This window comes from Pipra filicauda, unplaced genomic scaffold (genome assembly GCF_003945595.2).
Source record: "Pipra filicauda isolate LSUMZ 115617 unplaced genomic scaffold, ASM394559v2 scaffold156_size1729456_pilon, whole genome shotgun sequence".
Taxonomy (NCBI): Eukaryota; Metazoa; Chordata; class Aves; order Passeriformes; family Pipridae; genus Pipra; species Pipra filicauda.
In genome coordinates this window covers 625,499-650,640 of record NW_024104062.1, presented here as the reverse complement: position 1 = coordinate 650,640, position 25,142 = coordinate 625,499, and the positions used below count along the sequence as shown (strand labels likewise).

The 25,142-nt window shown below is 37.7% G+C and overlaps 1 protein-coding gene across 3 annotated transcripts in view; it reads left to right on the top strand.

Moving 5' to 3' along the window:
• Positions 1-24,747, top strand: part of BABAM2 (BRISC and BRCA1 A complex member 2) — a 172,685-nt gene extending 147,938 nt beyond the window's left edge. For 2 of the 3 annotated variants that reach the window (XM_027748887.2, XM_027748885.2), the window contains exons 11-12: positions 517-670; positions 19,592-24,747. In XM_027748887.2, coding sequence (XP_027604688.1) covers positions 517-670; positions 19,592-19,655 — 218 coding nt within the window. In that variant the 3' untranslated portion in view covers positions 19,656-24,747. Of the gene's footprint in view, positions 1-516; positions 671-18,869; positions 19,030-19,591 lie in introns of those variants that run through there. The other variant, XM_027748883.2, reaches the window with a different exon arrangement.
• The last annotated feature ends 395 nt before the right edge of the window (positions 24,748-25,142 follow it).

The window sequence follows — 25,142 nt, the reverse complement described above, 5'->3', positions numbered from 1 at the left end:
AGCTCATGTGACTGAATCTTTCTACATTCTTTATCAAATCATTTAACCACTTTAGGACCCAGACAGCTGTAAAATGAGAATGATAATGCTTTTTATGTCCAAAAGGGCATTAAAACGAATTGCCTAAAGCAGATAAAGAGAAAATTGATTATTGAATGGTATATAGAACGTATTTTGTGATTTTTTTATAGGGAAAAATTTCACAGTAAAAGGAAAATAACTTATTTTTTATAACAAAGTAATCATGATGTTAATTTTATGATTAGCATAGAAATACACTAACATTTTTTTAATTATGTGCTTTACAAAAGTGTTCTGTAAAGCGAAGCATCTCATACAGTAATAGGTTGGAATCATTACTTGTGAGAAATACAGAGCTATATTTTAGAACTAATCATCAATTTCTTCTTTTCTGTCACCTTTAAACACATAGAAAGGACTGATATTTTCCCAGTAAAAAAGGGAGAAAATGCAGTAGTGTATTTTTATGATTTTTTTTTTCTTTTTGAATTATAGTTGACCTACCCCTGTACTTTCCACGAGACCAACCAACCCTAACATTTCAGTCCGTCTACCACTTCACCAACAGTGGCCAGCTGTACTCCCAGGCCCAGAAGAATTACCCTTACAGCCCGCGCTGGGATGGCAATGAAATGGCCAAGAGAGCAAAGTAAGCCAGATTGCCTTTTCCTAGTAAATATTGCTTTTGTTACATGGGTTTCTGTGGATAGAAGTTTCATGGATTAAACTGTCCATTTCTAGCATTACAAAAGCTGAACCTGTTTTCGTTCTCATACAGTCCTAGCATTCCCATAGGCGAGTGTAGACAGTTACTTTACTAATCATGCTTATTACATTAGTGCCAGAGGACTGATTAAAAGGAGGCTCTTTCTGCTAGGCATTTTATGGGCATGGAGTGGTGTCAGTCTCTGCTCCAAAGAACTTGCAATCTAAGTAGATGAGATAGCCCACAGCAGGAGTAATCTGCATGGTAGCAGTCAGTCAAGGTAACTCCCTGGTTTTGTGTGGGTATTGAGGGGACCCTGAAGGGAAGCATGCGAGATGGAGAGAGCAGGGAAGAAAAACCTGAAAGAAATGGAATTCAGCTGTAATAAAAAGACATGGAAGAACAGGAGGAGGTAGAGCAAACCACCAATCCAGCATAGGAGACAGTCCTATCAGATCCTGAGAAAGTTATCTGAAAGTCTGAATATCTCTTGCTTTACTGCTTTTTTGTTGGTTGGAAAGAGAGAATCTCTGATTCTTCCTCCACATTTTTTCTGCAAGCCCCTGTTTCAGGCTGAGGAGACACCAGTTCAGCCTGAGTACCCTCTCTCGTTAAAGAGGATAAGGCAGCCTCCCAGAGTGGTTCTGTTGCAAGGGCAAGGTGCCATGGGCAGCGGTGCCCCCAAAGATAGATATTATCCCTGCCTTCTTATGAAGCAGAACAGATTTTACCTGAATGGAGCAACATGGGCAGCAGCCTTGCTGCAGTATTTCAATTTTGCGAAGTGTAAAAATGTTAGAACAGCAAGAGATATAAGTAGGCTGATTATCAGTTGTTCAGCGTATAAAAGCATCAAACTGCATAAATAACAAGGCATATTGGGATGAACATTTTGAGTGACAGTCAGAAGATTAAATTAAATCTGCAAATATGCATAAATAAGAGTTGAAACAAAAATAAATCAAGCTGAGTAAATCAAATGAATGGCATGGTCAGAGACTGTAATTAGGAAATGATAGAAGCAAACAACAATTGACTTATGCATTTGTAGATTTTTATACTAATTTAAATTTTATGGACAACATCAAGTAACATTTGATTTTTGATTTTGATGCACTGTAATAGAAATTTTTTTGCCACCATAGAAATAGAATAGAAATTTAATAGAAATTTGGTTTTGCCACCATATAATTTAAAGGAGCAGCATTTCTTGATAAAGTGTGATTTTTTTAATTTTCTTTTTGGTGTGGACTTTCTTCTTTTCTCTAGCAGAATATTATGACTATGTTGTTTATTATTAAAAAAAAAAAAAAAGAAGAAGAAACAATATCTGGAAGCATTACCGTGGCTTTTTTTTTTATAACCATACTACAAATGCATTTCTTTTGCAGCTGAAAGCTTACAAGTACCTATGTGTCGTCTGCTAAGTGCATTCACTTATGAGTGGGTGTATACAATTGGACTTCTCTGCCCTGCACTTGAAATTTAAAAGTATTATAACAGTTCTCTCGAAAAGCACTAAATGTGTACACTTACTATCACATGTATGTTTGTGAGGTTATTCACTCTTACGTTTGAGTCTCTGCATTTTAAGTTCCACACTGGGTACGTAATATGAGAAAGATGATGAGAAGCGGGGGAAGACAGTGTGCTGAGATGTCTGAAATAGCTACCATTGAGCTGCAAAGAGACAGAGAAGCTGCTCTAGTTAAAAGCGCTTCGCTTGCAGGAACAACTAGTGATTCCTGAGTAGGTACCATAAATAAATCTGTATCAAGAAAAGTATGATGTTATGATATGTGTGAACATATTTTAAGAAAGATTTTTATCACAATCAAGCATCTTATGTAAACAGTGCTTAAAATATTTACTAGGACTTCTTAGAATAGGTTAGTGTGTTTCTACACAATGAAATAACTTCATTCTATTTTATTTTTACTGTAGAGAAGCTAGGAACCAAGTATATGGGAATATATGTTGATATATAGGAAAGCATTGTAATTAAATATATTAGTTCAAACACCACATCAAAACCTCCCCACTAAAAGCAGAAAGAAGGATTCATTATTTACCCTCTAGAAACCATGTCATTCTACTCAGCTGAAGTAAATTTAGCCCTGGTTAAATCAGAGACAACTGGTTTATGTTTCTAAATACTGTCAATTAGGTTTTGCTTATATATAGTCTTTTTCCCTCTTATCCAAATGGTTTCCCAAGTGTTTGGCATTGTTTGAGACAAAACATCTCTTGTTTATCTTCCTGGCCACTGCCGTAGGGCCACAGGATCTCCCACTTGATTTTCCAGTATCTGACCAAATTCTCTGCCCTTCTTCTCAGACACTTGAGGGATCAGTGTACACCATCTTCCTCACTGGAGCTAAAGACACCATCAAGGACAGCTTTTCCTTGCTCTCACACCAACTGTAGAAGCATCATCAAGTTTGAAATAGTATCAGTCAGAGATTTCCTCATCCTCAGTTTTGGCAAGCCCTGCCTCTGTTTTCAGCAATTCAACACAGCCTGCTTATTCATGGGCAGAGTTGTCATAAGTTCATGCCAAAGGGACTTTGATTCTATGCCCAGCTTTCTCCCAGGGTTGTTGTTTTGGTTTGAGGTTTTTTTCCAAACAGGTGAGCCCATCCAATTCTTTCAGTGCAGGGACTAAACTTGAAAGTCTTGGTGTCCTTGCTTATCTTGTGGCCCCCAGCAGAAGTAACCATCTCTTTTGAAGTTAGGACTTAACCCTTTACTGTAGCCTTGAGACAATCAGTAGTAACTATAAGTAGGAGCAAAATTTGTCCCCTAAAACGCATGCATACAAAAGTAGATTGTGTGCATTCATGCTTAGAGACATATCACCTGAATCTAAAAGGCAAATTCTCAAAACAGAGTATGATTTTAGCTGGCTGTATTTTATTCACAGAGAAAAACTGCTCATGTTCTTGCTGAAGTAATTGAACCAATTTATGTCTGTCTGATAAAGCCCAAGAAGTCAATATCTCTCTCTCTCTCTGTCCTCTTAAGCAGATTTTAAAAACTGGGCTCCTTTGAGGCCCTCTGACTTAGATTCCTTGCTGAGAGATAGCATCTGGTAACTGAAGCTTACTATTGTCTTAGCCCAGGGATTGTCCTCTGGCTTGATTTAATTCTAAGGAATGAATCAAGTCCTGATTTAATAATGCAGTTCGAATGGCCTCCAGATTGCTTGTTTCTCAACTAAACACAAAATTTTAACCTGTTTCTCCAGATAGAAACAGGGAAACCAAAAATATTGAAATTTTCTTACAAGCTGCCAAGATGCTGTTTCCTCTCAGTTCATATCTTGGGCTTTGCCTCTTTTAGGTCATTTATTTATATGTCTGTGGCCTCCTGCGTAAGCAGCTTCTCCAAAAGATTTGGTCCTAAAATACAATGGCAAGTCTAAGAAAATACAGTAAATTATGGAAAGTTAGCAGCCTTGTTTGTGGTGTACGTGTGAAGTAAAACATCTCTGTGCGGTTTCCATGGGAAAGCTTTCTTGTTTTTTTGCTTAAATAGGCATTCAAGTGTACATAAATGGAGTCTTTAAAGAACATGCAGACTTGAAGCCTGGGATTTTATGAAGGAATACTGTAAATAAAGCTTGTTTGTTTATACAAATGAAGTTCAGTTCTTAGATGCACTCTGGCCCAGTTTCTGTCCGATCCACTGCTGCTCTGTAGACTTAGGTTATACTTCAGGGACAGCAAGTCAGGACTCAGTTTACTCTTTTATCCTACATAAATCCACCTACTCACCATTAAAAATAGCAGGAGGATGGAAAACTGGTATCACAATAAAAAGTTGCTCCAAAGGTTTGTATTCATTTTTTATTTTTTTGGTTTGCTGATAAAACTGGTTTCTGAATAACAGTGTTGTCCCTGGCCATTCACCAGTGTTTGCTGAATGTGGTGTTAATTACATATATCCCATAGGGCACTCTGAGGGTGAAAGCTTAAAAGGGCTCAAGTGCTCTCAACTGTATATTGGCTGTTGCTGTGCCATAAGGTCAAGTGCATTTTAAGATTATATGCAGACACATCTTGTGTGAGCTACATATGTATTCCCAGCACAGCTGCAGCTGTGGTTTGTGCCCAGCAGAAACATGTGAAATTGTTAGAAAGTGTCAGGATGGTAAACTGAGCCATAGCATTTTCAGCCTCATTGATACCTTTTCCTTGACTGTCATCAAATTACATGACACGTATCATGTGTATCATTGCCCCCCACCCCCCCCACATGAAAGACATTGCGGTGCTGGAATGTGTCCAGAGAAGGACAACAGAGTGGATGAAGGATCTGGAGCACAAGTACTGTGAGGAGCGTCTGAGGGAGCTGGCATTGTTTAGCCTGGAGAAAAGGAGGCTCCAGGGGGACCTTATCTCTCTCTACAACTACCTGAAAGGAGGCTGGAGCCAGGTGAGGGTCGGCCTCCTCCCACAGATAAGTGACAGGACAAGAGGAAATGGCCTCAAGTTGTGCCAACCAGGGGAGGTTTAGATTGGATATTAGGGAAAAATTCTTCCCCAGAAAGGTTGTCAAGCAAGGCTGCCCAAGGAAGTGAAGTCCCCACCCCTGGAAGTATTTCAAAAGCGTGTGTATGTGGCATTTAGGGACATGATTTGGTGCTTGACTTGGCAGTGCTGGGTTAATGGTTGGACTCAATGAACTTAGAGGTCTTCTTCAAACTAAACAATTCTGTGATTCTATGATTACATTTACAGATTAAAAAACTGCATTTCTTAGTCTAATAAAAGAATATTTGAAAAGAAAAAGGGACGGTTGTTGTGTTGCTGTTTAGACAAACTCAGTTGTTATATGTCAAAGACTTGCTGTTGTATTCAGTAAATTTCGACTGCCCTAATGATTTATTTTTTTGTTATTTTGACATTAACCAGTTTCAACTCATCCATTTTTTTGTTATTAAGTCAGATTTCTTTCACATTTTAGGCAGAATATCTCGTACTATATTTCAGATTCTTTTAAAATAGCAAGTTTCACTGTTTCCATGAAACTTTTGATTTCCACCTCTGTTATCTTGAATCTCACTGTAAAGTTTACATGTAAACATTGCACCTTTTTTTATAATCTTCTCTCCTTGACAGGTTTAATTAAGGTAATAAATCATTTGTTATTATTTGGGTTGTATTTAAGTATTTTTTTTTCTGCTTATTCATAAAAGTAACAAATTGTATTTGCATGTATTATGTGATTTGCATGCACATTAGTCATCTTTAAAGAGTAGTTTTCCAAAAACTACCTTATTTGCATTTACATATACTCACCTCACAAAGCTTTTTTCATGACTGCCTTTGTCTCTGTTGTGTGTTACTTACTTAGAAAAAAATTTAGAAAAATGAGAGTAGGGAACAGAAGCATAAAACACAGTCGTCATCCTTCCATAGGCACGTGTGCATGTGTTTGAACGTTTACAAGGCTCAGAGGATTCTTTCTAGAGAAAAGCAGCGGGATAGCTACAAACTAAGGGCTGAAGTGCTGAGCTGGGTCGCTGGTTTAACTATGGTTTTTGATAGTCTTGCATCAGAAACTGAACAGAAGTGATTTCCTTGCCTGAAATCGAGTCAGGCTGACATTGTGTTGCCGCCGGTGGGCTGCTCTTCACAACAAAAAACGGGCAATACACTGTGACAGCCATAACAAGAAGAGATGTGGCGACCCAGACGTGTGAAGACTATGAAGATATTAATTTGATTTTATAGACCATTAAATCAAAACTCTGATTTTCCATGGAAGTGTCAGCTGTAAGAATTACATGTGAACAGTAGAAAGAAAAATGGGAAAAATTACGTTTGGTTAAAATAATTGGTGATTGCATTTGTGCTTGTAGTGTGTTCTGCAGTCGATTTACCCGCAAAACTTAATAACAAAATTATTTTGATTTTAAGATATAATAGGCTAAGTAGATAGAGCTTTTAATTATAGTTTTCCCAGGATATTACTTTATTTTTACATTGTTTGTCTGCATACGCTACAGAGTACAGTGCATACACATGATACTTGCACTTACTGAGTCATATTTTTCACGTACTTTTCTTTAAATGTCTCCTTGGATAATTAAGCCTGACTCTTAAGTTATGGTATGTTAGTTTCTGACAGGTGCCTGCCAGGGATCTTCAGTGCTGTCATGCATTATGTGGATTTCTGCCAAGACAGAAGGGCCTGGGTATTTGTTTCTGGTCACTTCTCATTAAAGCTTTGACTGTGGGAAAAGAAAAACAACTATTTAAAGATAAGGAGTATAGGTGCTATAGGAAGTGCATAGAAATAAAATCTGTTAGGCAATTAGTTTTTCTCTGGTTTTGTGTAGATACTATGTATATGTGTGAACTGTACATATGTGCATTTCAATATATAGTAAATATTCTTTCTGCAAAAAACTATTCTCTCATATATTGACAAGAGAAATGCACGGAAGAGAATGAAGAAGTTGGCTTGGTTAAAGTGGAATATAATAGCCCTTAGCTGGAAGACAACTGCTTTGTAGGAATTAAAGGTTAGGATTTAACGTAGGTGGTTCTTGGATAACCAGGGTTAAGTGGCATTCTAGAAATACTATGAAACGCGTCTGATTTGGCTTTATTGGAGAACTCCATTATACATTTATCAAAGCTGCTAAATCTGTATTAGAGCATGGAAGTATAGTTAGGAACAGATGAAAAAAATGTCCTCCCTTAAGAAAAGGATAGAGAGAAATGCATAGGTCTGGCAGAAGCTTGACGTTCAATAGCCCAGATAAGTAGTGTTGCTTGATCAGTTACAAAATAAACAGCGAAGTAAAAGTACTAGATGAGCTCCATACTCTTGTCCTTTGCGTAATATTTGTTATAGCTCCGTTAAACACAAAGAACAGTCATACTAGGTAAAACTCAACATTCATTTAGCCCACTGTCATGTCTATATCAATAGGCAGTAGCCAATGCCTGTGGAAGAGCATGGCAGAGCATGTAGCCATATTTTCATTGCGTGTTCTACCATCCTCAAGGGTTTCTTTATCCAGAATTGATACCTTTCTGTTCAGTAACCCTACGTAGCTTTCCTTCTGTTTGATTGCTTCTTGAACCCACATAATAACATCACAAAATTCCGTGCCAAGGGATTGCACAGGTAACATATGGTGTGAAGAACAAGCTTTGTTGGATTTTTGCATTCCTGCTTCCTCGTAACTCCAGTTGTTATTCTCTAGCTCTTGTATGAAAAGAGGCAACAAATAATTAATCCACTGATCCCCTCCAAAACCTTTGTTTTATGACCCTCTTCATGTCTCTTCTGTCACCTTTTCTCTTGCTGTGCTCGCTCCTTCCTTCTCCAGAACCTTTCCATGTTTCTGATTGCCCTTGTTCCACTTCTTTCTCTCTTTACTATTTCTGTCATATTCTTTCTGAGAAACAAAGCTGCACGTTGCTCATCAGTGCATTCACCGTGCGTTTATATAGTGAAGTAGTGATACTGTTTGGTTTACTTTTTATTCCGATTCTAATAACATTTGATTTGTTTTTTGCATACAACTGAAGGTTAGTTACACTGTTCTTTTAGCGCCAAGATCTCCTTTCTATCTGTTTTTCAGAGCCTGTGTTTTTTGTGTATGTAAAATTAAGTCTTTTTCCTCGCATATTTCCCTTTCATGTTTGTCAATATTGACTTTTCACCTGGTATGTTATCTCCCAGTCTCCCAGTGCTGTAAGAACCACCTGCAGTTCCTCATAATAGTGCATTCCCCCCTCCCACCCCCCCCCGACTAAATTGTTAGCATTAACAAACCTTTCCATCTTCTTTTGCTTACTTTTGTATATTGTGTAGGAATATGAACAACACAGGTCAGAACACCCATTTCTGTGCAGTTCTCAGGTGACTGCATCCTAATAGTATTCATCATTCATTCCTGTCTTTTTCTTCTTATCTTGACCTGCTATTTATCCACTCATGGATCTTTTCTCCTGCTGAGAGAAAAGCCTTTGAAAAGCCTTCCCAAATAGCTGCAGGAAAGTTGAGCAGTATGTGTCACTTGAATTTTTGTTGTCCACATGGTTTTGACACCTGAAGAAAATAAGAGACCTGTGAAGCACAAGTTTGCCTCCTAACCAATATATCGTATTTACTCAAGTCCACTAATTTGGACTTCTTATAAATTTATGGTTTCTATTAACTCTCTTTCTGTAAGGTATGGACATGAGATTTATTGGCCCATAGTTCCTTCTATCCTTCTGTCCTCCCAGACATCAAGACATTTTTTCGATTGACATCACACTTCTCTGGTACCAAGCTGTTTTAAGCATGAGGTTACAAGCTATTTAAGAGTTTAGCTTTCTCACACTTGAGTTTCTCTATAACTTGGGTGTGAATGTAATCTGGGGCTGCTGATTTGCTTGTGTTTTGTTGATTTGTTCATTACCTTTCTGGCTGACATTTCTGCATGAGTCAGATCTTTTGGTACATCTCTTGGAAAGCAGAATTCTGGTATGGCAGCCTCTTTAAGCAGCTCCATTTCATTTATTCTTTGTGACTTTTATTTCTTCTAAGCATTCTTTTTACTTTTTGACTGGATTTCTGTACTGTTTGACAAGTGTTTATTTCGAGGGCCACAGCTAATTTGTTCATCAAATTCATCTTTTATTTGCTTTACTGTGCTTTTACCTATTAGTGTTAAGGTTTGTTTCTGTCTGTTTTCCCCTTTGGATAGGTCTCCAACCTTTTAAGAATTTCCTTTTATTTCTGATAGCAAATATTTGTCATTTGAATAGCAAAGAGAAACAACTTCTTTAATATGTTTTATATAATCACAGATGTGTGGCATCTCATCCCTTTCCTTCTGAGTGGTTTGTCCTAATGAATATCCCGGGAGGTTTCTTTTATGCTTTGGTATGTTGCCTTCGGCCCCAGTAGTTGATAAGCAATCTGGCAAAGCAAAGCGGATGGCATGATGAAATCAGTACTTTCACCTGCAAGCAAACTTTGTTTTCGGGGATGCTGGTTGTCAGACTCATTATGGATGCATCTGTGGTGTAACCCTTCATTTCTGCCTCTGAAGTACAATTAAGGGATTCGGTAATTTCTTAAAGATTTTTCAAGGTCTGTTATTACTGCTGTGAGCTCCTTTCTTCTTGGATCTCTGCACTTGTCTTTCCTTACGAGCTTCCTCCTGAATGTATTTTTGCCCAGTCTTTTCTGCTTTCTCCTACTACTTATATTGTCCCTACTTCCCCCCCTCCTTATTTCATTGTATTCTTCACCCTGCTCTTTATACTTTGAAGAGGTTCCTAGTAGAATCTTGTCTGGCATTGACTCTCTCCTTCAAATCTACTAAATAGTTTGCTAAATAATTAGTCTCCAACAGTAAAGCTCAATGTGTATTTATGTAGCCTAGATAGGGGGAAATAATATGTATCTTGCATAAACAGTATTTCTTTAAGAAGTTAACCTTTATCTGGAGTGGAAAAATATGGCTATGGCACTTCAGCATCTAGGAAAAATAGAGCACACTTGTCATGCTGTAGCTCATAGGACTGGAAATTTCCTTCAAATTAACACTGTATTTAAAAAGACTATATCAAGATTGAGTTTTTCCGTGATGGTCTTGGAATATCATTCTCATGATCCACTGATAAGGAAGTGGACTGACCATGCTATGACAGAGATATTCCAGTGCACCCTTCACAGACACCCACTACACCCTGGGGAAAATGGAAGTTAAGAAAGCAGAAACAAAATTCGCTATGATCTAAGACCACAAGCCTTCATCTGACTGAAGCAAATCTATTTATGTTCATTGTGGAGAAGGTGAAGGAAGTGTTTATCTCTTGAACTGACTGGCAAACAGAAGGCATTGATAAAACTCTTTCAAAATGAGAGGTTCATTTTGCCATGTGTGCCTTGGGACACTTAGAGCCACTGTATCTGTGCAATACACCTTTGTAAATTCCTAAATATCTGTATCAGAAACCTGTGAGAGATTAAATCTCAGAATCTTTATTTCCAGATGATTCCAGCTTGCATAGTTACTGGCCTTGGTCTGCATGCTCTGATTATGTCCAGTAGCTGTAATTTTTATCTGTAATTGTCAGTAAAGGTCCATGCATTTGTGAGCACGTATATTCTTGGAACCAAAGTTAGTATCTTCTGCAAAGTGATGACCCTACTTATGCTGCTGCTTTAAAATAAACATTAATTGCCAGCCTACGTAATGATCACAATCCTGGCTCCACAGCAGTTCCCTAGAACTCCCTTCCTTTATATTTTGCCTTTAGTCAGGTTGTTATATTTATGGTTGTTTCATGATTTGAACGGATTGTCAAGATTCATTTGGTTTATGGTAAGTTGGGCAGCAAAGTCTCCTTAAGTTTTACAGCAGACCAATGTTGAATTCTTCATGACTTTATTTATAAAATGAATTGATATCGTAGGTTTTCAGAACAGATGCAAATGTATAACCAAATGAAAAGTTAATTTTTGTTTCTGTTTGCTTCATATGGAGTAAAGCCACCTGTTAATTCTGCAGTCAGCAAACTATTGAAAAACATGTCTAAATATAACCATTTCTTGTACCTTTCTGTGTGACTTGAATCAGAAATGGTTATAACTCCACATGAATTTGTGGAGATAAAAGACATTGTTAGTAAAATACATAAAACAGCTTTTGGACATGAGTGAATTTTAATGTTTAAACTTCTGATGTGTACTTGGTTTCACTAGCTCTGCCACTTCTGTTTCCTGTTATGATTATGGTAGCACAGGTTTTGGTTTGTTTGTGATTTTGGAGACAGTTTTCTGTTGTGTAATATTATGAGCTGAGCTGACAACAATAGTATTTCTTAAAAACTTGCATTTTTGTGGCTGCCTGCTACAGACCTCCAGTTCTCTTGGTCTTTATTATCTGTCCATCAGCCTGGCTGCAGAGTCAGTGCCTTGCGTAGACTGGCAGGTAGAAATGAGCATAAGAAGTTTACTGAACTCCTTGTAGGTAATTCACAGGAAAAGAGGGTAGAGAGATAAAATATTAGAAGAGGAAGAGAGATTGTGATGCATATTTTTTGGCACACGGAAAAAAAATTGCCAGCAGCATAATGGCATTGGGTTCAGACTCCTTTGTACATTTGTGTGTTTAGCCAGTTACAGTAGCAGTAATTTAAGAACTGTTGTCTTTCTGTTGTGTAAACACTTGAGATGTTTGCTTGGCATCACCAGTTTTGGAGATGTATAAAATGGAGAACTGTGTAGACATTGTGTTTCACATAAAAGCAAAATATTTGCCATAGATAAAGCTGCCTAGTATGGAAATTATAAACCACATCCCAAAGAGCATACCGTCAAGAAGCTTAGTTTAGAAACATGAATTCGTGCCAAGTATCGTTACATGTATTTGAAGAGAGAAAGAAATCCTGGAAGGTACCTTTGTCGTTCTGTGCTGTGCTTGGATAAGTTTTAGTGATGTTCAGATTTGAACCGTTGTTTAGGAATGCTGCTGCCTCCTGAGTGCCTTGTGCCTTCCATAATAGTCCTAATTTTCATTAGCACTTGGCACCCGGCGCTATTGTGGGCCTGCTTGCTACATCCCATTTTCAGCTAGGCAACCAAAAGTTGGAGTGCTGAGCACTGTTTGTCACTTCAGTTACTGTAACATCTTAGATGTGGAGAGAATGATATAGCAATCATTTTTCTTCTAATAGAGCTGTCATAAAATGTCTAGTGTAGAATTAATCTGTTATCCCATAGTCATCCCAAAGCAGGAGACTGAGTTATTCTGCTCTGCTGTGAGTGCCCACATATCTTTAGCCTGGTGAGGAATGCTCTGGAAGTGCCCGTGAATAAATAGACAGCGTGGTTCGCCCAATGGAAATATGTTTTTAATGCATTATATATAGTAAGAATAGCAAGGAGGTTCAAATGTCTCACGTCTGAGTTTACAAGGAAAAACTTACGCCTCGAACATTGGCATGAGGCCTATTGAAAGAACGGGCTTTCAGTAGATTTCCACACATTTGCATTCAGCCCTTGTCAGTGCAAGGCATAGAGATGCAGTAGGAGGGCATAACCACAGGGTAAGGACCTAATGCGCAGTCATATGGAATATGACCTAAATACATACCCACTATTGGAATTAATGCAACAATTTATTAATTTAAGTTCCTTTTGTTAATTAGTACTAATCACGTTAAATTAGATAGCTTCTGACAAAAGGAATTTGAAAAGAAAACAATTATATTAAAAAAAAAAAAAAAAAGAAGCAGAAAACCCAGAAGTTGGCATCTTTGATTTTCTTTTGTCATAAACAAACAGCAAATCTTAGAGAGTTTGGAAAGTTATGGTAAATATCTTCTATACAGGAGATGAATTATTAGGGGTTACATGAACCAAACCAGCTGGATGTGCTTGTGTAGTCACAGGAGGACAAATCCTCTCGTCTGGCACCCAGAAGGGATTATTGTAGGTGTTCAGTATTTTCAAAACATGTTTTCATTGTGTCAAAACAAGTTGCAACAGGAACATAAAAATACAAAGGCATGCTACATATGTATGTATGATCCATGCAAAAATACTTCGTACTTCAGAAACTAAATAATCAGGTGACATTGATAAAGCCTGGAGAAGCTCTTTTATAATTCTAATATGGCTGTGCTGTTGAAATAATTTATATAACAAGATTTTATTGCAAAGTGTCAGCATAATAATACTAGTCTGGGAGGAATAGGTCAAGAACCTCAAGAAGCCTCAAGCTGTCCTTCACTCAGACCTGCACCCTTCTTAATTTCTGTTTTCAGCTAATTTAATTGGAAGAGGGAAGAATGTTGATATTCTAGCTAATTTATGAAGATCAGTCATCTGTGGAGTTGATGTTTTTCTGTCAGGATTCAGTGGATTTGAAGAAACTTGTAGATGTCCTGCAGCAGTTCCTTGAGGGCACAGCAGGAAGAAAATATGGGATGCAAAATGATGTAAATCCTAAAGTTACAACTCCTGTGAAAGAAATGGACAGCAGCTGGGGCAAATGCCTGGGATTCTCGGCTGTATCTAATACAGCTGGGAGGGATACAATTCAGTTCTTACCTCAATCCCAGGAATATTCAAACAAACTCAGTTTACCTGCTGGACAATTCAGACAATGGAGAACAACTGAGGAGAAGGGGGTCCTAGCTACAGATCTTACTCCAGAAGACTCAGAAGGATTAAGTAAGGATTCAGAGATGCCCATGACTTACAGGAGTGCCTGCCCAAGTCAGATCTATTAACTTGAAGAGATTGAGGGAAAAAAACCTCACATTTTCCCGTATGCCTTGCCTAGAGTACGAGAAAAGGGAGGTATTTTTCAAATATATTGGCTGCTCTGATTTTGAATACACAAGGATTGTTCTATAATAGTTAGAAATGAAAATTTGCAGAATTAAACCACAGTCACAGTACTTACTAAAACATTTTACAAGAACGAATTAGAATATTGAAATAAGGGATAATATTTAAGAATAAAGGTTGCTCTCAAAGTCAATAGTAGGAAAAAAAATCCAGGTGTGATAACCTGAGTCTGCCTTCAGATGAGAAGGAACACAATGTATATGACTGATGCAGTGAGAAAAGGTAATGACAGCCTCTGTGTCTTTATGAAAAGATGAAGATTTTGACTCAAGGGCTTTAATTTGCCAGTAAAAAATGTGCAAGGGCAGAGTACACTGTGCTGGTAGTAGACATGTTGCTGGACATCTAAGTCTGTTCTTGATGTGGACCATCATGATTATTTCATCCGCTTCCTTTTCCTCAAATCATCTCTCGATGGAAAAGGCACTTGGAACTCCCACATCTTGTGCTGAAACTAATAAAACATATGAGTGCAAATAGGGCTAGCATGCTGAAAAACTTGGCACTCATGAACTGAGGAGTTTAAGGGGAATCTGTTTTGTGAATGACTTGGGAAGATGATTCCTCACCCCATGACGATTGTCCTTGTCCCAGACACAAAAAGCAGAAATCCCACTGATATAGCATTTTGTATGCTTTTTTCCTCACAGAGATTGAATCTTGGTGTTCTGCTCCAAATTTACCACATGAAGATTTTAAGAGAAATAGAAACACCTAGCTAACTCTTCTAACTTTATTACACCAGGAGCAGTAACCATTGTATTGTTGACTATAGCACCAGTCCAGCAAAAGCAACAGCAGAAAGCGTGTTAGTGTTAGAATGCTTTCACCATAAATATATGTGAAGTGTTGTTTGATGGGAGATTGCATCTGCATAATTTAAAATCTTTGCAGATTTTCAGCAAAAAGAGTACCTTCAGCTATCTGAAGGCAAAAGGTATTATCAAATGGTCAATGCAGATTTTCTACCAACTGCATTTAAAAAACCCAGCACTAAATTATCCTGGAAAAAAATCCATTACAGTTGGAATGAAATTTCACAAAACCATGTGAATTCTGAGTCAAGTATGTTTCAAGTGCTGCAAACTGACACCCTGGGATTTAGACATGTATGGGCTTCTGGAGACCTTGTACCACAGTCAGTGTTTCATATCACTAGAAAATACTTCAACAGCAGGTGAGCCAATTCTACATTCTTTTAGATGCTTACCACTTGGAATAATAGCAAGACTTTCTTTACACTGGATAATAAGGTGAAGGAAAGAGAAGTGCTTTACTCTCAGCAGATGTCCTTGAGCGTAGCACCTGAAATTCAAGTATATATAGTGGTTAACTACAGCAAAATGTGTTGTTTTCTGGAGTGATGAAGAAAAATTTCCATAGAAACCTCATAACTTGCTACCTTGAACTTGGAAAATGACCATTTGAGGGAACAAAAACAAATGGACAAAAACAATGGAATCTTATGGTAAGATGCTCAACAAAGAGTTAGACAGGTGCCTGTAAGTGTATGAAGATTGGCACCCACTCTAGACTGAAAACAACTCTTTAAACACTGTTTAAGCTGAGATCTAAACCATTGTGAGAAGGATGCAACACTCAACATGTGTTTTACTTTATTTGAGTGTTGATTGTATTCAACACTCTGCTAAAGAATATTTGTGGACTTCGTACAAATGAGTTTCTCTGTACTTGAAGGAGCATTTTATGCAGTTCTTCTGAGGTTAGTGTGAGGTCAGTGTGATACAGACCCACCAAGAACATAGTAGAGGAAAGCAAGAGAAAGAAGGAACTCTGTGTTTCCCAGAAAGGAGAAAAAGCATTGATCAAAAGCTGATTTCTGCCATTTGACACAGCCTTGAGAGACTATAGGTCAAGTTAGCTTTCTTCATCTTCAGTGTAATTCAACAGGTACCCAAGTTACTGATTTATTTTTTTTAATAATAGTTCTCCAGAGCTGAAAAGCATATCTACTGGATGTAAAAATAATAATTTCAAAATAGTTTGAAGATACTTGAAAGTATCATGTGGCAAAGTGTCTGAAAAAAAAAATTTCAGATATTTTTATGTGAATTCCTGTGGTGTAGCACAGATCAAAGTTGTTGAGGGTGTAAAGTCATGTGAATATGTTTATGTGTATAGGGTATGAGAAACTAATCTTTTTCCAAAGTTCATGTTTATATTCACTGTTCCTCTGTGTTTCTATGTACAGGATGCTGGAATATGAGTGTTTTCTCTTAATTTAAAATCTTTCTAAAAGGAATAGCATTCCATGTGAAGGAGGCCCTTACCATGCAGTCTATAGCAGAGTATTGTCCTTCAAAAAATTTTATATTCCTCTTGAAGTTATTTCACCTAATCTGTTGTCACATAAATAGTCCATGTCGTGGTCCTGTATACAATGTATACATGTCCATGTATACATTGACTTCAATGCCAGTTGGTCAATAAATGAAACTTACTCAGAAGGTGATTGGTGCTTCTCTTCCTCCTTACTGGTAATATATGCGGAGGAGAAAAAATGTTAGAATTTTCATTTCATGGGCAATTCAGGCATTTTAACATATGGTTTTGTCCCAAACTTTAGATGAAAAGAAAAAGTTTAGAAAAAATTTTGCTTGGAACGTATGAAAACAAAAATGCAGTTAATGTGACCCTATAATGCACCTGCTAGCAGTAGCACAATGCCTCCTGAAAGAAGAAATTTTAATGATTTATCTCATCATTCTTCATGGACTGGGTTCTTTGAAGGGACTTCTTCTGCTTTTGTTTTTGTGCTTAGGACTCTTGTGATGCACCAAGGCCTTGTCTGTGGGCCAACATGCATCATCTCTGAGATGCTGGACCACAGATATGAAGGTTAATATCAAGCCAATTGTTTAGGCTTAGTTCTACAAACCAGAATATCTTTCTAGATCTAGCCAAACTGAAATACCTCATTCTTTTCCTGATGGAATCTCAGTAGCATTTCCACAGAAATGCACACAACTGGGTAAAAATGTAATTTTTCATTGAAAAAGCCATGTAATTAAAAAAAAATAACGTCCAGCAACCTCTAATAATAAGTTATGTCTTTGCTGCCCATTCTACTCCTTCATACACATGCAAAATAAGTGATATTACTTTCATGTACTAACAGTTGCCATTCCCTCCCTATATGCAGTGTTCATTGAGCAGTTTAACCTCCCTTCTCCTAGTTCCCCATCTTTTCTGTTCAGTCTATTAAATATGCTGTAGCTGGTACAGTCTATCAAGTATATTGTGCTTTTGGATTTCTTTGCAGGGTCTTTCTTGTTTTGGTTTGGTGAGGGGGGTGGGTGTTTTAATTTATTTTTGGATGTGTATGTGATGAACCATAATTATCTTGGATTTTGCCTAATCTGAGATACCTATGGTGTATGGGAGAGGGGCAGAAATGGAGGAACACATCCCAGGTGAACGTGTGGTACTGCATTTGTTTCAATCTGGGCAAGACCACAAATGATAAGGGCAAACTTAAGCATATACTTTAAGGTATGGAAGGAAAAAAAGTAGACATTTAAAAATTATGAACTGTTAAAGGAATTTTTGTAGTGTATGGTTCATATGAACTACCAGTGAAATAACATCCTCTTTGAAACAGTACATCTGATCAGAATGTAGGGAGGTGTTAGATTTTGTTTTGCAGCAGAGGATACAAGCTCTACTGCAGGAGTCAGTGAAAAGAAAGGATGCAAGTGTAGATAAAGATGGTGTGGGAGGATGTTTGTGGTATCAGAAGCATTCGTTCTGGAATTTACCTAACAGCAAAGTCATATATAATTACTGCATATAATGCAGTAAGTGTGGTTTTAATACAAAGCACAGAAATGCTATAAAGGAAAAGAAATGGAATGTAGGAAAATAATTCTGCTTATATACCATTTAATGATTAAGAATTTTTACAGTTTTGGAAGAGGGAAGTTTTAAGTAGCATTTATCAAGTCAATAAGATCATGTGCAGAGAAGCTATCTAAAAGGAAGGGAGAAGGTACTTAAAATAAGCAAGCAGAGATGTGTAATTAAATGTTAGGACAGATAATGCAAGGAAAAGTAAAAGTATGATAGATTCCTGGCATTGACAACATGCAGGTGATATTCCTTGAGCTAGCAAAATACATTGAACTGACCAGGACATAGAGAGGCTACAATCTGAAAGGTATGCTATAAAAAGTGCAAATATAGAACAGGCATACCTTCTGAGCTGGTTTATGTACGAGTATGTGCCAACATGAACAATCACTTTTGTGGGCATGATTATGAGGGTTGCTTTCTGAACTTTGATTCTATAAACCAAAGTGTATTCTGTAAATACATAGCACAATCTGTGTATGCTATAAAATGTGTGTGCTGGTTGTCCTCCTCCTGTTTTCCATTTCTAGGATCATCTCCTCAGTCCAGAAATGCTTTTACTTTCCATTGCTCTTTTAACCTTTGGACAGCATCTCGTGTGTGTTTACAGCTTCTGCACAAAAGCTGACTGCAGCTATCTGTTAATTAATTTGCCAGGCACAACCTCACAAAGAGAGAGGAGCGTTCTCTTTGTGATCTTGAAATGTTTTGAGATGTGAGGAGCTATGATTGGTGTTCAGTGATCACCAAAACTTCTACTGCAGTTAGAAACGTGTCATGATTGTGAAGCTAATCGGTGTATGTTTGCTTCAGGAGCTAAACCAGCAGAGAGATCAAGAATGTAATGAGTGTCATTGCAGCTATTCTCACTTTAGATTTTTTTTTTTGGCAGGGAGAACAGACATTTATACAGACCAGTGATATGAACAGAAAATAAAATGTTTAAAAAGAAAAAAACAAGAAAGTGAAAGTTTGATGCAGAAAACCATAGACAGAAACCAAATGCAGAACAGTGAAGCAGCTTCTAATGTAACTGGCAAATAAACGGTATCATTTGGACATATAAAATATGTTTATTACATGGTTGAGTACCTCAGCATAATAAACTCAAAGATACAGTTCAAACTCAATTTTGGATACTTAGGATCAGCTCATTTTACGGATTTATGAGTCACTCGATCCTTTGTAAAGAAGGTAGACTAAGATCCAAAATATACAAAGCACACCTTAAGTAAGAACATTATTCTATAAACTTTGAAGTTTAATAAAAGGAATTACAGTTTGTCCAAAGTTGTTAATATTTATTCACTACATCTTATGTAAACCACTCCCATGAAGAGTGATGGTATTGTGTCAAGGATTCTGTAAGGAGGCAGATAAAGAGCTTATTTCCTGCACATATTCTGACTTCTCTTCATGATTTTCCTCCTCCGTTGACTCGTCTGTATTTGGGCCTTTGCTACCATATGTGAAGTTTTTTCCACATAGGGGAGAAAAAAAAACACTAAAAACCTTTCTTTCCCAGAAACATGGCACTTATCAACTGCATCAATTCATGCTCTATGTTTCCTCCTTCCTAATCATGTGGTTTTTGTTGTTTTTCTTTTTCACTAGGGCCTATTTCAAGACATTTGTCCCTCAGTTCCAGGAGGCAGCATTTGCTAATGGGAAGCTTTAGGCAGCCTCAGGCATGGAAACAATACTGAACAGATCCTTCAGTGTCAGCCCACAAGAAGAATGCCTGGAAATGGGATGGACTGACGATATGTGCTTTCTTGCCTCTGAAGTGATTTTGGTAGCTTCACTTTTTGAAACAAAGACCTCAGTAGCATGCTTAGAACTGGATATTTGATATTTGTCCTGTCCCTTTGCCTCTGCCACCACCATTCCTGTGTATTTTCTGGATTAAATTTAAAAGGACGTGTTTTGATGTGATAACACTTTCTTGTTCCAACAATGTCCTGTATGTTATGCCTTGTTTCCTTGTCTTCAGATGGTCTAAATTGGATTTTTTTTTCCCCATGGAAATATGATGTAGTTTGTATATTTAGTTAATGTTTTCAGCTTATCCTAAGAAAACATAAAACTGCCGTTATGTACCAGGAATGCCTAGTGGACTGTACAGTGCCATAGTCTACCTTGGAGGTTTGCGTCTCACTGCGGTCGTTACTCTCACAGGTATGGACATGAGTTGCACACTTCAATTCTTAGTGCCTTTGCAGTTGGTCTGAAGTTAAAATGGCAGGGTGTTTGAGGGTTGTTTGTTTTTTTTTTTAATATTTCTGTTGAAAGCTCATCTTATGTGAAATGCTGTGCTTTTATGCTTTGTTTTTATTTCCAGTTGTACAGTTTTGGTGGTTTACTAATGAACTCCCCTTGCCATTACAGAAGAGTTCTACTTCTTTAGTACCAATGTGCAAGGAACTAGTTATATAAATCAGTATAACAAAATAAAGCTCTTTCATAGATCTGTAATTTTTCCAAAATAAGATAAATACTGCTAAGAAGCAAGCTTTCAACAAGGGAATTAATGATGCCTTGGAAAATAACATGAAATAATGTAGGGCTATAGGTATTTAGCTTAATGCCTAAGTTCAGCATGTCTTCTCAGAAATAATTTTATGTGTATATAACTGGAAACATTACCTCCCCTGATTCTGAAATGCCAAACACAAAATCCCACCTACTCATCCTTTCTTTCCTGCTTGTGTCAGGAGCAGCATTTGGGGCTAACTGTCACAATGTCACTTCCCAAATTAATTTGTGAATAGACCAGGGTACTTTCCAGTAAGGAATAAAATGAACAGTGTTTGTTGCTTATAAATGGTATCTGGAAAATGTGCCCTACTTCTGCAAAATATAAGGAACTAAATGAATAGTATGCAGATGATACAGTGGAACTGGAAAACATTTAATTTTAAATTATTCACTGTACCACCACGTGCAAGGAAATCTTATCGAATTACTTGACTGGCAGTATTCTTCTACCCTTTCTGCAACTTGTTTATTACATGAAAAATAGTGCTTTTGAGGGTTTATGTCCACCTAGGAAATGCAGATGGGTTTTGAGCAGTGAAGCTTGATACTTAAGAATTATGCAAATAATTCACCTCTAGAAACTATAGGTATTTTTAGCGAGTTTATGGGCAAAATTTAATTTATGTTTAATACTGAAGTTCTTGGCTGGAAATTTAGCTGCAAACGACATCAAGCCTTATTGTAACTCCACAGAGGAGGGGGCATATTCTGTCCTGTGACCCATCCCTTTGTGGTTTTCAGTGCATTATTTGAGGACTGCCAACAGCTCCAAAGGTCTGAGCCTGAATTCCCTCTGTGGAGACATTGCATGAGGCTTCTGCATGCAAACCAAAACTTAGAGCAGATGTGGAAGGTAATGGTTATATGTGAATAGCAAAACCATAACTGAACAGCCTTAAGTGACTGGGAACAAGCATTGTTTAGTGCACTAGGATGATCTCACATTTGCATTTCTTCAGGTAAAAGCCAAAGCCATGTATTTAAGACTAAGCCAACCTTGTGAATGAGGTGGGAGAAGGAGGATGGCTAATGAAAAACATATGTTCTCATTGTGTTCAAAATCTGATAAGAACGATCTCTAGCCATCTTCAAAAGGAAAAATCAAACCTTCAAGTTGCCTCAGTACATTCCTGGAATCTTACATTTTATAACCTTGTGTTTGATTCAGCACTGTAGTGATTGCCCCATGAACACAGTGTGTACTTATATACCTGATCGTCTGCCACGGCCCGAGGGTGAAGGGAGTAGGGACGCGACACTGCACAAAGGGTTCTGACACAGTAGAAGGTCAGGGTGCGATGGCCAGTTTATTGAGGGGAACAAGGACTTATATAGGGTTTGGGTAAAGGGAGGTCTGATAACTGGGGTGGAACATGGGATTGACACCTCAGGGGAGAGCAGGACTGGGGAACACAGAGGAGATGGGTGGAACTTTAGGAGTATCCAGGGTAGGGGACCAATGGGAGCTCACTCTGCACTGCGGCATCCATCAGCCAATCAGTGAGAGATGAGCGGGAAAACCGGGGGAGAACAAGGGAGTAAACAACTTTTGGCGGGAAAAACGTGAGGGCAAGTCCAGACAAGCCCTGAACAATACAAACCAAGGGGATTAACATAGGAATAATTGTGGGGGTACATTGAACATGGCAATAAACTGGGGAATAACGTGAAAGTCCATGAATTATTAAGTCTTTCAGGCCCCATACAAGTCCCTCCAGGCCTTAAATCTCTCCCAATCACTTGGGTGATCCTCCTCAATTGTCCAGGTGGCACCACTATTTATTTTTTTTATTTTTTCAGAAATTGCCATGATTCAAAGGCTAGCAGTTGCAAAACATTTTGGAAAGAGATCCACTCTTCATAATTAAGATTTATTTTCAACCAAAAATGCATCCTTCACCTCAGTCCCAGTAATTTTGGACAAAGAACTGTTTTATTATTAAAAGACTAAGAGTTTTAGAAGCCATGTAAGAAAATACTTTGAAGGTACAAAAAGCCTAAACCAGCAATTCCTTGTGTTGAATTCAATAGTTTCATCAGCTTTCCAGTAACATGCATGGAAACAAACCAGTAGTTTCAGTCTCATTTTGTGTCATGCTACAATTGGTAGTATTTGGGGGAAAAAAAAGGTAAAATAAAAAGAAAACGTGAAACTGTACTGTTTGTGTTTAAGATAAAGTTTGCAAGCCTATTAATTTTTAAATTAAAGAAAAGGCATTTTTGTTACACTTAATGAACATTTTCTTTGACCTGCACAGTATTTTATGGATCCCTTCCTTATAGTTCTCAGAAGAAGTATTGGGGGTGTTAGCATTGCAAATGGGGTATTGGAAGGAAAGACACTGAAATGAGTGAAAGCTTCCTTCCAGAAGGCGGATTACCATATAAATACTGCACCAGAAAAGAGAGTTAGTTTGAATTTTATATCAAATCAAGTATTCATTGAAGGCATTTAAGGTGGGATGTTAGGATCTAGTTGGGATCTAGTAAGTTGGAGTTATTTCTGTTGTCTCCTGTTTTATTATAATATCCATTGTGGCCAGTTTAATGGCACAGAGACTTTCAGCACTTATGTGATATAACTGCATATTTCACAGTTAAAAGGAGCAGTCAGATCTAGGCTATTTTCCTTGGTTTATGAGAATCACAAGACATAAAGGCGAAAAATAGCAATGTTACAAACATATCAGAAAGCCTAAATTCAACTCTGTCATAGTTCTGACTGAAAGAAATGCAGTAAGGCTGTAGTTACTAAGCCCTATTAATGCACGATTTTCCAAAGGTCCTTAAACTGCAAATGTGCTGCCAAGCCTTTATTCATCTGCATACATATTCCACTGTGCTAGAAGTAATACCAAATCTTATGGATTTAAAGTCAGCCTTCTTGTGAACTTGCTGGAAAGAGTGGACAAACAGCTGGAAGAATAAATAAAAGTAAAATATATGTCGTTTGGCCTTCATTGATCTTTCTGTTGTGCTGGCCATTGTTTTGTTGGTCAGCATGTCTCATTTGCTGAATCAGCAGGTTTTGGTATCATCGCTGTGCTTGAACATCCTCCCTTCATACGGAGAGTAGACTTGAGTCAGTTTGTGAGAAGAAATCATTGCTAGAATTAGCACAGATCTCCTGTATATTGTTAAACCATCCCTAGGGATGTTTCTCTGTATGTTTCCTTTCTCTCATCCTGTCTGGTGCCTGTGGCAATAAGCATCTTTGGTGAATCAGTCAATGGATGAGATTTAGCACTGAAATGCAGCATTTTATGTCTTACTTTAGGTGGTTTTACATGGAGACTTCTTACCTAGGAAAGAGAGGATTCAATCTTGAGTACTCTCCGTTGAGCAGTGCCCCCTAATAAAAGGCTGAGGGTTTAGCAGAGGTCAAAAACATGTTTGAGCAGTGAGTACTGCTGCTTAAACATCCTTCTGTGTCAGTACCCTTAATCAGAGAAGCAACAGGCAGTGGAAACCTGTAGTGGCACATGAGGATCACCACTGCAGATCTGAAATACATTTCTAATACCATGTCTGTACATGGAGATGAAGTGTTGAGTCCTCTGACAGTGGAGAAGGGGAGTTTCTCACCTTTCCAGCTTTGTGAGAAAGATGTGCTGCAAGGAGGTAACAAGCTTTGGACACAGCTTCTGACCATGACTGTTAATTACAGGGTGCTGTCCCTGCCCTGTGAAGCAAATGAAATCTGTGACCAAACTGACTGCCAGTGAACACTCTTCCCTTTAAATTACTTATGTCTCTGTAATTGATGTATTGTAACACTCATTAAGCCTAAGAGTTACACTTGCTTCTTGAATGTTACTGAAAATCCCTTAAGTCATCTTCTTTTCACTTTTGTTTTCAGGTTTCTGTACTGTTCTGGGTTTATCCTTACTAGTTACTGCTATTTTTAGCAAGTTTGAGGTTTTTATTTTAACAAGGCAACAAGGTGTATGCAAACATCTATGGGCCTATATTAAATGTAGAATTATTTGCTGTAAAAATACGTAGAAACTCTTTTTTACTTATTAAGCCAGGTGGTGTATTTTCCACAATAGAAGAATTCTGAAGAGAGGCTCAGTTGTTACCAGAGCAGAGAGAATAATCATGCCGAGGGTACTGGATACATTTTTTGCACCAAATCTTCATTTAATTTGCATGCTAGCAAATTAGGAGGGGCAAAATGTATTGTCCTTTTCTGAAGGAAGTCTACACCTAAATAAACCATTGATCAGTCACTATCTTTTCCTGTTTATGCTTTCCATCAATAAGGTTTGCCCCTACAGGGAAAGTCAGTAAAAATCTGAATAATATCTGTCAACAGTGCAGGGGTTTTTTAATATTTTAATCTACCGATTTTTGTAGATTCAGGCAATGATTTAAAACTTTGTGCTGGGGGAAGGTGAACAACACAAATATCAGAAACTTGCAAGTAATTTTAGCTATGTAGGAAATAAAAATCTAGCAATGTAAGTCTTATTCTGCAAGAACTCAAGGGTTCTGCTATATATTTCTAAGCAAATGCCTTGAAAAACATGGCGTGTAGGTGATTTTTGACCTGCTTTTCTTATTCTGTTCCCTATCTTACATTTAAAACCTCAGTTCTTGGTTCCAAGGCACTGCACAAACACCA